The sequence below is a fragment of the Nerophis lumbriciformis genome, linkage group LG01 (assembly GCF_033978685.3).
Source record: "Nerophis lumbriciformis linkage group LG01, RoL_Nlum_v2.1, whole genome shotgun sequence".
Lineage (NCBI taxonomy): Eukaryota > Metazoa > Chordata > Actinopteri > Syngnathiformes > Syngnathidae > Nerophis > Nerophis lumbriciformis.
Window position 1 is genome coordinate 18296901 of NC_084548.2, and position 13399 is coordinate 18310299.

General features: G+C 41.8%; 1 protein-coding gene across 1 annotated transcript in view; it reads left to right on the forward strand.

The window, feature by feature from the left end:
• Nucleotides 1-1876: 1876 nt before the first annotated feature.
• exosc10 (exosome component 10) overlaps nt 1877-13399 on the forward strand; it is a 30184-nt gene continuing 18661 nt past the window's right edge. The window contains exons 1-10 of the mRNA XM_061976501.1: nt 1877-2082; nt 7268-7404; nt 7568-7691; nt 7771-7875; nt 7955-8114; nt 8202-8310; nt 10619-10694; nt 12243-12353; nt 12435-12578; nt 12683-12873. Of these exons, the coding sequence (XP_061832485.1) occupies nt 1960-2082; nt 7268-7404; nt 7568-7691; nt 7771-7875; nt 7955-8114; nt 8202-8310; nt 10619-10694; nt 12243-12353; nt 12435-12578; nt 12683-12873 (1280 nt within the window). The 5' untranslated portion in view covers nt 1877-1959. The remainder of the gene's footprint in view (nt 2083-7267; nt 7405-7567; nt 7692-7770; nt 7876-7954; nt 8115-8201; nt 8311-10618; nt 10695-12242; nt 12354-12434; nt 12579-12682; nt 12874-13399) is intronic.

Below are 13399 nucleotides of genomic sequence, written 5' to 3' on the forward strand. Positions count from 1 at the left end.
ACCAATCGATCCACGGACCGGTACCGGGCCACGGCCTGGTGGTTGGGGACCACTGCCATAATCAATAAAATAGTCAATAATTAGTCATGACATTAGGTACAATCTAGAATAATCTCTTTCCGCAATACTTCTCCTCTTAGTCTATTCTTAAAACTCACTATGCTGGCGATTGATACCAGATATTGTGGAAGTTGATTCCAGTAAGTGATTAACAATTAAAAATAAAAAAAATAATAATGAGTGAGGTAAGTCATATTTCATATGGTGAGATGAGTAAGATTATCTAGAAAATGAATGGATGGATGAAATAATTTCAGAATGTTTATTATGTTTCTTCTTCTTTGTACTTTGTAAACACTTTGAAGAGTTTCTTGAAGTGGATCATATTAGTACATTGTTTGATTTCTTTGCTTAATGCATTCCATAATTTAATTCCACATACTGATATACAGAATGTCTTAAATTACATTTTTCTTTAAGATTATTGTGCAGGGAGATGGGGCCAGCGCTGCCTGCAGGAGCAAAGGTCACCGCCTCTGTTCATGGCGCTGAGGACAGAGCACCATCAGACGGGGGCGTGGCAGTGCTGACGGCGAGACACAGCTGGTAGGTGATTAGATTTGACAGGTGGTACGTGTTAATCTAATCATCTGTTGTCTTTAACAGTAAGCGGCCGGCAGCAGGAGGGGAGAGGATACGGACGTGATTGAAAAGTCACGTTCTGCGGGAGAAAGACTTGGAGAAATCTATGCACATTAAAAACTTTTTTCAATTTTGCACGCCTGGCTCCTGTGAAGTGTCTGTCAGTGGGACCGCTAGGAAGCGACTTCCACAATTATATTTCTCCTCTTTTGTTGAGAAGAATTGTTGTATATTCTTGGGTGCAGCGGAACCAAATGTTTATGTGGTCCACCACGTCATTTTATGTGGTCCACCACGTCATTTTACATGGCCTGCTAAGTAATTTATGTGGTCCACCACTTATTTTATGTTGTCTGCGAAAGGCTGGACGTGAATAAGCTTTTAAAAAAAACATATTATCTGACAAATAAAAGACTTTCTTGGCCTTCCAGAAAGCCTTGCGTTATTTTTATTTTTTTTACCCGCACATTCACGGTCATCTGCACCTTAAAGTGCCATCTTAACAATTTTGCAGCTCTGCTGTTGGGTCTGAACTGACAGCCTTGCAAGAGTGCAGTTTCATCAGAGCGTAGACGTGCTGAAGTCCACATATACGTTCTGCTAAAACAACACAATGACACGGAAAGCTGCCGCGAAGTATCGATCGAGCCAGTGTTGCAGAAATGCTTTTAAGATAATAAGAAGAAGACCCTGTGAAGAGATCAATGCGAAGAGGAAGTGAGGTTTCTCCCCACACACCACAGATCATCCATAATGAGCTTGGGGTGTCGATACTTCAGCGATGGCTCTTCGCCTCCTTGTATTGACCTCTTGCAACCACGCACCAAGAAGCTGCAACTTTCTTCTCGAATGCAAAAAAAAATGGAACCTTGTGCAAAGTGAGAGGACCCCATTTAGTATATGTAATGCTGAATTGCATTCTAGCAGCATTGGCCGAGACGTGATTGGTGCATAGGCCAATAAAGTAATAAACAGGGAAGCTGCTGTGCTTAAATAGCAGCACAGAGCAGATGTCAACACTGCCACCTAGTGGGCCCATCGCGTTAGTTCAGCACTGCGATTAAAGCAATGAGAGGGTGAAAAATCATTAATAGACGCATCTCAAGCATCTGTTGCTGAATCAAAACATTATATCATAAAAGAACATGTATATGGGGATTGTAATTTGAAGTATTTAAATTGAGCTGCAGTTTCCTTCAGCCGCCCGTGCACTGCGCGTCGCTCGATGGCGGAGACGCCACATGAGCCGCCGTCGAAGAAGAAAACGCGGAAGTCGTCAACCTGGCCAGCTCACATGTACACAAATATAATACGGCGATGGATTCTCTCAAGACGAATAAATCTGCGACCAGTCGGCAGCGAGATTCGGACCTCGACGCCGCCGACGAGGAAGAACAAGAATTTTGCCCCGGTTACAAAACCGCCGATGCTTTCGTGAAAGTAAGTTTTATAAAACGAAGGATTACAAAATGGTCAAACTAGCTTAGCATAGCTTTACCATGAATTGATTAAACGTGGACCCCGACTTAAACAAGTTGAAAAACTTATTCGGGTGTTACCATTTAGTGGTCAATTGTTCGGAATATGTACTGTGCTGTGCAATCTACTCATTAAAGTTTAAATCAATCCATCAAGCAACGTGGGTGTACGTTAGCTCTCTGCTTGAGTTATGCTTCACATAGTTAACTAGCGATTGAAATCTGTTTAAAAAAATACATAAAGGTATATTTAACAACAATTTGTCGGGTTGGATTACAATAATGGGTTAACCAAATAATTATAGCTAAATAGTTATTATCGAATAAAACATCCATCCATCTTCTTCCGCTTATCCGAGGTCGGGTCGCGGGGGCAGCAGCCTAAGCAGGGAAGCCCAGACTTCCCTCTCCCCAGCCACTTCGTCCAGCTCTTCCTGTGGGACCCCGAGGTGTTCCCAGGCCAGCCGGGAGACATAGTCTTCCCAACGTGTCCTGGGTCTTCCCCGCGGCATCCTACCGGTCGGACGTGCCCTAAACACCTCCCTAGGGAGGCGTTCGGGTGGCATCCTGACCAGATGCCCGAACCACCTCATCTGGCTCCTCTCGATGTGGAGGAGCAGCGGCTTTACTTTGAGCTTCTCACCCTATCTCTAAGGGAGAGCCCCGCCACCCGGCGGAGGAAACTCATTTTGGCCGCTTGTACCCGTGATCTTGTCCTTTCGGTCATAACCCAAAGCTCATGACCATAGGTGAGGATGGGAACGTAGATTGACCGGTAAATTGAGAGCTTTGCCTTCCGGCTCAGCTCCTTCTTCACCACAACGGATCGATACAGCGTCCGCATTACTGAAGACGCCGCACCGATCCGCCTGTCGATCTCACGATCCACTCTTCCCTCACTCGTGAACAAGACTCCGAGGTACTTGAACTCCTCCACTTGGGGCAAGATCTCCTCCCCAACCCGGAGATGGCACCCCACCCTTTTCCGGGCGAGAACCATGGACTCGGACTTGGAGGTGCTGATTCTCATCCCAGTCGCTTCACACTCGGCTGCGAACCGATCCAGTGAGAGCTGAAGATCCTGGCCAGATGAAGCCATCAGGACCACATCATCTGCAAAAAGCAGAGACCTAATCCTGCAGCCACCAAACCAGATCTCCGAATAAAACATAATCCCTTTATTGTCATTATAGTTAACAACGAAAGTGTGTACTATCCATTAGTGCAATATAAAAAAAACAAAACTAAAATATAAATAGTCATGAAACCAATCTTTACACACACTCCCTCTTAATCAAACATGTTGCACGTTTTTATGATATTGCATGGATCAGTGGTTCTCAAACTTTTTTATTCAATCAATCAATCAATGTTTATTTATATAGCCCTAAATCACAAGTGTCTCAAAGGGCTGCACAAGCCACAACGACATCCTCGGTTCAGAGCCCACATCAGGGCAAGGAAAAACTCACAACCCAGTGGGATGTCAATGTGAATGGCTATGAAAAACCTTGGAGAGGACCGCAGATGTGGGTGACCCCGCCCCTCTAGGGGAGACCGGATGCAATGGACGTCGAGTGGGTCGAGCATAATATTGTGAAAGTCCAGTCCATAGTGGATCTAACGTAATAATGAGAGTCCAGTCTATAGTGGGGCCAGCAGGAGGCCATCCCGAGCGGAGACAGGTCAGCAGCGCAGAGATGTCCCCAACCGATGCACAGGCTAGCGGTCCACCCCGGGTCCCGACTAGACAGCCAGCACTTCATCCATGGCCACCGGACATGTGCCCCCCCCCTGCACAAAAGAGAGGCGTCAGAGGAGAAAATAAAAAGAAACGGCAGATCAACTGGTCTAAAAAGGGGGTCTATTTAAAGGCTAGAGTATACAAATGAGTTTTAAGATGGGACTTAAATGCTTCTACTGAGGTAGCATCTCTAATTGTTACCGGGAGGGCATTCCAGAGTACTGGAGCCCGAATAGAAAATGCTCTATAGACCGCAGACTTTTTTTGGGCTCTGGGAATCACTAATAAGCCGGAGTTCTTAGAACGCAGATTTCTTGCCGGGACATATGGTACAATACAATCGGCAAGATAGGATGGACCTAGACCGTGTAGTATTTTATACGTAAGTAGTAAAACCTTAAAGTCACATCTTAAGTGCACAGGAAGCCAATGCAGGTGAGCCAGTATAGGCGTAATATGATCAAACTTTCTTGTTCTTGTCAAAAGTCTAGCAGCCGCATTTTGTACCAACTGTAATCTTTTAATGCTAGACATAGGGAGACCCAAAAATAATACGTTACAGTAATCGAGACGAGACGTAACGAACGCATGAATAATGATCTCAGCGTCGCTAGTGGACAAAATGGAACGAATTTTAGCGATATTACGGAGATGACTACAGAGATATCACCAAGTACTAGGGATGTCCCGATCCGATATTTGGATCGGATCGGCCGCCGATATTTGCCAAAAAATGCGTATCGGCAAGGCATGGGAAAATGCCGATCCAGATCCAGTTTTTTTAAAAACTCCGGTCCGTGTTTTCCAACGCACCTATCTAAATAATACATTCCACTTTTCTGCTGCTCCCTGAATTCCGTTCCGCATTTTCCAGCACACCTTCAACACATCCACAGGTCTGTGGATTCTCACGCAGTTGCTTTTAGCTGCTGGCATTACACGACAGGCTCTTCTCACTCTTTCCTGTGTCTTCCTCTCACAGACAGCAAGCGCACCTTCTTACACACGTCACATACTGTCACGTCATACGTCACATACGTATACGCCCTCCCCGAGCAGAGAGGTAGCATGGCTAACGTTAGCTGTGATGCTAGCGCAGCCGTGCTAGCAACGCTCCCTCTAAGGTGCGCGCCTGTGCAATTGCGCACGGCAAATCTATGCCACGCACAAAATCAAATAAAAAAATAAGCGCATAACAATTTTCGACACACGGACACGACAGAGAAAACAGTTTTCGTCATCATTGTTCAAATATTGTAACGTCTGTCGAGACGCTTATCTTCATTCGGTACCACACGTCCACACCATCAAAATGCCGAGGCAAACATTTCCAGATCAACACCGTATGAAAAAATTAGTGATTTTTTTAGTTGTGATTTCCTTCTCTGCATGAAAGTTTAAAAGTAGCATATATTAATGTAGACACATAGAATCATCATACTGCTGTGATTATATGCATCAAGTGTTCATTCAAGGCTAAGGCAAAATATCCACATATATATGGTGTATCGTGACATGGACTAAACATATCCACATATATATGGTGTATCGTGACATGGACTAAACATATCCACATATATATGGTGTATCGTGACATGGCCTTAAAATATCGCAATATTAAAACAAGGCCATATCGCCCAGCCTTAGTTCAATGATGCCATTTCTGTTTGTCATGTATAATTTTGTCTATTTTGTGTTTATCCTTGAATAAACAGGTCAGTTTCTTGTTACCAACCATTGTGTATTATTCAAACTCCCCTAATTCAGCTGGCTAGTTGTTATCAAGAGTACTAAAACCCTTTTCAACATGATTCTGACAACTAAGTAGGCTAAATAACTTTAAACTTTAATACATGCTCGGATAGGCCAGTATCGGTCAGTATCGGTATCGGTCAGTATCGGTATCGGATCGGAAATGCAAAAACAATATCGGTATCGGATCGGAAGTGCAAAAACCTGGATCGGGACATCCCTAATGCATATATTGTCCTAAAAACGGCTACACATGTTTTATGTATATTTGACAATGTGTTATTAGTTATTGATAACATATTTTCATATTTTATCAGAATTGCTTTATTGGCAAAATAAGCTTAACACACAAGGAATCTGAATTGGTGTTCTCTTTGGTCAATGCAATTTAAATTGTTGCTGCTTATTGTTCAATGTACAATTGTATTGCTGTAATGCTAATATTCTGCCCTACCTGATTGAATGTTGCAATTTAGTTTGCCATATATGTACATAGTCATTTGAATTACAAATGAAAAAAACTTACCTGAGGTGTTTTGATTATCTCCGCAATGCAGTCACTGTAAAACTAACCACAGAAGGGGAACGTACATTATGTATACACATGAAGTGCATATGCATGTAGGAAACACGTTAAATTAATAATATAGTTTGGAATAAACTGAAAAAAGCAATACAATTGTACAGGATGAAGCTCTAATGAAGCTAGCTTAATGCTAATGTACAATGGACTAGTTAATTGACAAGCTAACCAAAGTTAGCAGGGCACATAGACAATCATTCATGCTCACATTCATACCTACAGTATGGAGAATTTGCAGTCTCTGAGACAATATGCACACTCCACACAGAGAAAATGCACATGGTGTAAAGTTAGACATTATTGTCGGTCGTAATATCAAAATAATTTATTAGGGTAGTTTTCACAGGCTTTGACAATAAATTCTTTCATTAACTTGCAATACCTTGCTCTTCAACTTTCTCTCTACTTTTGCCGCGTGCCAACCGCTGTTTAAGTGCGCGACCAGCTGTCTCGCTCCTGACAGGCGATTTAGATGCACATTTGTTTTTTTTCCCAAAATAAAGCTTAGACTTAGAGGAACATTTATATGACATTTGAGATGTTTTATGGCCAATAGTATTTAAATAATAGACTATATACAGTATATGCATTCATACAATCTCACTAAAATTGGATTTTATGTAAAAAATGTAACCTATTTTGAAGGTGCGGCTGAATTTATCTTGCAGTGTCGGTGCGCCACAATCAATTACATGTGGGGTGAACCTTAATATTTTTGCCCCCACTGTAACATGGCACTCAGTTTGAACAGTAACACTGTTTGAATATTTAATTAAGTGATTTTATGGCATACCACTAGATGGAGCCCCACACTTTGAGAATCACTGGCATAAGTGTTGTACAGTATTTGTAAGAACAGAAACATTTGACAATTTCAAATTCTTAAATTGCACACATTTTTTAGAGAAATTTCGCAGAATTAAACTTTTACAGCAGTAGGAACAACAGTTTATGTTGATGTCACTGTACACTAACAGCCCTTCTATTTTGAAAGGCTTTGCAGTAAATTCATGTTGTAAAATCTATATAAAGTGTATTTTAAATGTGGTCAATATCTCTTCTGTGCAGTATGGATTGGGTTCAGTATTGTCTGCCACAAAAGCAGCTAGCGGCTTGCCTCAAGCTGGAGACGATTTTGATTTCTATCGCAGCTTCCCTGGTTTCCAGGAATTCTGTGAAGTTCAAGGAGATAAGCTGCTGCTCTGGTGAGTTCCTCGCTTGTTGATGCGTTTTGTGACTAAATGTACATTCAATCTTGAGCCTGTCCAGGCACCTATTAAACGGTAACAAACAAAACTTAACGTAAATTGCTACTGTTGCATTTAAAAATGTGTTATCTTGACACGTTCCTCCGTGTTTGTGTGTTAGTATGAGTCAGATAATGCAACATCACAACTGCCGATCTCGCATGAGAGACCGTGATAAGATCACCGGCCTGGAGGAAAGGTTTGACTTGGTTGTGGACTCCAACGATGTCATCCTTGAGAAAGTGGTATGAGCTCTACCTTTAGTGTTATGCTAATTGATTCATGAAATTCATACCAAATAAGCTATTGCGTCTGCTCCATAAGGGGATTCTTCTGGATGACGCTGATGGCGTGAACAGGAGCCAGCAGCCTGTCATGCCAGTTGGCTTTCAGCCTCCCAAGATTGTCGTTTCCAGCTGGAATCGCAAGGTTGGTTGATTCAACTCTTGTAGTCTAGATACCTGTCTGTAATTCTCACCTCAGCTGAAACAAAGCTTGAATTGATCAGGCTTTAGGCTCTGGAAGTCGTGCTGAGACTTTCCGGCTGCTCCATGCGAAGAATATTCCACGGCCGCAGCTGAAATTCAAGGAAAAAGTTGACAACAGCAACACGCCGTTTATTCCCAAGCTCTTCATCAAGCCTAATGCGCAGAAACCCCTTCCCTCTTGTAAGATGATGTTAACATGAAATCAAATTCTTGTAGATTTTTATCAGGTGTACAATTTCTGACCTCGCTCTACTTTCCTGTCTGTAGATTTCACCAACAAACAAATCCGCAAAGAGAGACCAGAAGATATTGATGTCCCAGCAGCATTAGCAGACTTCATTCACCAGCAGAGAACTCAAGAACACGTAGAAGACATGTAAGACTTAGCCGGCATGTCTTTGCCTTTTTATTAAAAAGAAAAGTGATTGAAAGAGCAAGATTGAGTTCACAAGTGGCCCAAATGAGTTCCCTCCGTAAGGTGACAGGACTCATACAAGGAGGTAGGGTGAGAATCTTGATCGTGCTGGAGGAGCTTAGAGTAGAGCCGCTGCGCTTTCATATATTTTCCCGTTTGTGTGTGTTTCTCTACGCACTTAAAGTTACACACGTTTGTCTTATTCGTATTCTCGCATCAAGCCTCTGGACATGCCAGTCACGCGTAGGAATAGGAATTTATAAGATTTTTCCAGTTCCGATTGACATTCAAATTATTTGAGGAGGGGGGGGGGGTTGATTAACATCAATTTAGTTTAGATTAGAGGTAACATGACTTTACAAAGCCTCTCACTCTGTTTTAAGAAAGCACAGCTTGTAGGTTTAATGTACACAACTTGAGTTGCTCAGACAGTAATGTGTTTACCGTATTTCCTTGAATTAGCGCTCGGGCGGTAATTAATTTAAAACCTCTTCTCACTCCGGCGCTTACCAAAGGCATGCGGTAAATTTAGGCATGCGCTTATAAATTTGAGTGTGATGTAAGGATACCATCATGAAAAGCACATTTAATAAAAAAAACGTTATTATGGTCTTGCCTTTACTTAAAAATGAAGTCCATGCGCCGCTCCTTCTGACCAAAAGCATTGATAACTTGTTTATAGAAGTCTTCCTTATCTTTCTTCATTTTTAAAAGTCTCTCTGTCTCGATGGAGATCTTCCTTTAATTATTACCTCCTGCTTCGATTGAAAGTCCAGTTTAGAAAACTGTTTTATTTTAGATATGTAATCCTCCATGTTAAAAGTCCAGGCAAGAGGGAAAAATGAACGATCGCTGCTAACTGTTGCCGCTTGTTGTCACTTCTTCTGCAGCCGAGTAGTCGCAAAAATGCTCCCTAGGATCACTAGCGCCCTCTACCACCATGAGGCGGGAGTAATTTAATGACTTATATTTGACACACGCAGCTACCGGTATATTAATAAAACATAGCTGCATACTGTTCTTTTCAGCATATTCAATAGCTTGGACCTTAAATCCTACTGAATAGCTCTTTATCTTCTTCCCTTTATGCGATTTTAAATTATTGAAATTAGCCTCCTCCATTTTGGAAAATGATGCCTTGAAAGGTGAAGTGTCACTCGTGACGTGACGAGTTTGCCCCGGCGGTAAAACGAAGCATGCGCTAATTATTTTGCTAAACAAGTTTGACCCGGCAGTAATTCTAAGTATGCGCTAATTATTTTGCGAAACGAATTTGACCCGGCGGTAATATGAGGCATGAGGATAATCTATACCTGGCGGCAATTCAAGGAAATACGGTATATAAGTTTAGATTGGGGTATGTCGTTTTTAATGGGAAAAGACGTTAATGCCTCTTGTTTTCATGTTTGCATTCAAGCTGGCGAGCTAGCGCCAGTCCATCTGTAAGTTCATCAAAATGCGGCTTTCAATCACAGTTTTTCGATAACTTCAATTTCAAACATCAAAGACTGTCAAGTGTTTTACCGGGGTTATCATTAATACCATTTATCGTTACATCCCTAATGCACGCTACAAAATATTCTTCTTCCAGGCCGGATATGAATAATAATGTAGTGTATTCCCGCTGATGTTATTTGTGATGTTAAGATTTCTGTTTGGTACGACTGTTTGTGAAGCCGTGACTCGTCAGAGGAGCTTGCATGGACTGTGTGTGAGCATGAAGTGCGTGTGTGAGCATCAAGTGCGTGCGTCAAGTGCAATATGATGGTTCACTAGAGGCTGGACTTATTCCAGCCTCAGAGGCGCCTAAAACCAAGTACTTAGGTCGACGGGAGAATACAGGCAATTCCAGATTTTACAGGGAACACCCACATTTGAGAGTTGCGCCACCCAGAGAGCGTATCTTGGATGAGGGCGCACAGTGACAGACTTGGGTCGAGGGGGAGAATGCAATCAGAATTCTGCGCAATTGCACTTTTTTATTTTTTATTTCAGCACATGAGAAAATAGGGCCCATAGAAGAGCTAGTTCAGATGGCTGAGGCATCTGGTCCGGATGCCTCCTGTGCCCCTCCCCGGTGAGGTGTTTTGGGCATGCCCAGCTGGGAGGAGTTCCCAGGGTAAACCTGGCACACGCTGGAGAGATTATGCCTCACAGCTGGCTGTTAAATTTGGGTTTACCGACTGAGACTGCAGCCGCCCAGACCTATGGGTGGATAGATGGATTTTTGTTTGGATTGTGTTCAGGTATAAAATGTTGCTCTGTCTAGGTTTGCACACCCATACCAGTATGAATTGGATCATCTTATGGTACCAGAAACCCTTCTGTCCAAGCCGGAGCCACAGGTACAATGTAAAAAGCCACATCCTCACAGAAACTGCTGCTTTTATTCTTATTTTTGAAACACTGACTTTTGGGTGCAGACTTACAAAACAATATTTCAATGTCAGCATGTAGATAGGAAACTTACTTTTTCTATCACTTTTAAATAACTTATAAAATGGATTCATCCTTGGAGTTTATCAACATTGTGCCGCCTTGTGAAATTACTTTGTAATTAAACATTTTAATTGATATTCACTCTCCTATGTAATAATCAGGTTTATATGATTGATTGATTGAAGTATTTATTTCAAACCTGCACAATACAACAACACACGTTTTTTTTTTTTTACATTTTGGCAGAGACATTTATGCATGGCTTGAAAAGGGGTTGGATGAAGCAATTGCTTATAATATCCCAACCCCTCTCACTCACTCCCTATTTAACATAAACAATATAATACAAGAACAATACTATACAAACAAAAACAAGAAAAAGTCCTATACACTAACAATACAATAGTACCACTGTTACTATGGGACAAGACAAGACGAGACAAAACACACACACACACACACACAGGCCCAAACACTCTCTGACCATACACCCCTCTCCCATCGCTCTGTGCTGAGGGCATCACTCTCTTTCCTCCTCGTACTTCTTCAGTACTTCTTTTTTAAACAGTCTTTTAAATGTAATCATGTTAGAACAGGTTTTTAACTCTTCCCCTAAGTTGTTCCACAGACTGACTCCACGCACTGAAATGCACATTGATTTTAAAGTTGTTCTAAATTTAGGCAAATGTAATTTGTTGTTTCCTCTTAGACTGTAACTATGGTGAGCATCTCTATCCTGGAATAGGTTTTGTATATTGGATGGTAGAGAGTTTTGGGATGCCCTAAACATAATTTGAGCAGTTTTAAAGTTGATTACATCGTACAGTTTAAGTTGCTTTAACTCCATGAATAGTGGATTTGAATGATGTAAGTAGTGAACATTGGACACAATCCTAATTTTTCTGTAAAGTGACTAAAGGCTGTAGATGAGATTTATAACAATTTCCCCAGACTTCAACACAATAGTTTAAATATGACATAATGAATGAATGATACAATAACAGCAGAGCATTGGTGTTCAATAAATGACATGATCTCCTCATCATTCCAACACATTTAGCAACTTTTTATAACTGAATCCGCATCACTGAAAAATAGACGTGTGTAGTAAATCCTTACATGCTCACTGACCTTAAGTCTTGCATGATGTCACTATGATGACTGGTTAATTTCCAAGTTTTTGGTTGAACCTTCAAATTTTTTGACTTCAGACATGTTGGACTTTGGAGCTCCCTCTGTACTGACTTTTGGCATTCGGATGTGTTAGTGTACATCCACCCACCCACCTCACTACATTAAGGAGCTGTGTCAGAGAGTGTAATAAACAAATATGTATTCCATGATATGAGGTTTTGTTAAAATATCACTGGGGTGGAGGGAATGTTTTTAAAAAAACTAAATATTTTACTGTTATGTGACCTTAACTTTACCTGTCTTTTGTGGGCCCACTGTAGATGTACAAGCCACTAGAAGAGACAAGCTGCACCTTCATTGACACACTGGAGGATCTGGTGGCTCTGAATGAGAAGCTCGACCAGGTGTCTGAATTTGCGGTAGACCTTGAGGTACAAGCACTATAATGTGTCATTTGATGTAATTTATCGTGCTCCATCTTGGCAACTAACTGATCCCCATTTCCACGACAGCATCATTCCTACAGGAGCTTCCTGGGAATCACTTGTCTGATGCAGATATCCACCAGAGAGGAGGACTTCATTATCGACACCTTGGAGCTCCGTAGTGAGATGTACATCCTCAACGAGGCCTTCACCAATCATTCTGTAGTCAAAGTAATGCAACTGATCTACTAACTGGTTTCTGGAATCCGTAGTGATTTGTAGTTGATGGGGATATTCACAAGTATTAATGCTTATATTTTCTCTATGGCTGTCAGGTGTTTCACGGTGCCGATTCTGACATGGAGTGGCTCCAGAGAGACTTTGGCTTGTATGTGGTCAACATGTTTGACACACACCAGGCAAGTCGAGCGTTAAACCTGGCCAGACATTCGCTCGACCACCTGCTCAAGCACTTCTGTAGCGTGGAGTCAGACAAACGCTACCAACTTGCTGACTGGAGGATCAGGTATTTGCAGTTTGATTTTTATTTCAGGCGGAACTTAAAGCTTGAACAAAATACCTCTGATGGTTTTATTAATACCAATTTGTTCATGTTTAAAATCATTTTCCCCTATACAAAAAGGGAAAATAGGGCTGTCAGATGATTACAAATTTCAATCAGACTAATCACAGGGTTGCCGTGGATTAATTTTGATTAATCACAATCAAATAGGAATTTTTTATTTATATTATTGCATGGCTTCCCCTACATGTACGGTAATTGATCGTGGCGAGCCGCCACATCCAAATAAAAGCTGCCGTGTTGATGCAGTGTGTCCATTGACTTTTATGGGGGACTTCAATAGTGTGTTGTTTCACTGCAGCAAAACTTGACAATTGTTGGATAAATGCTTGGCTTTGTCCCACCCACGTACACGAAACGTCTCCGGAAGTGAATGGAAATTGGGCTTGGCCTTGACTGGCCTGGACACCGGGCTTCCGCATGATGATCGGAAGATCTGTCTCAGGCTGAATCACTTTTTGATTGACAG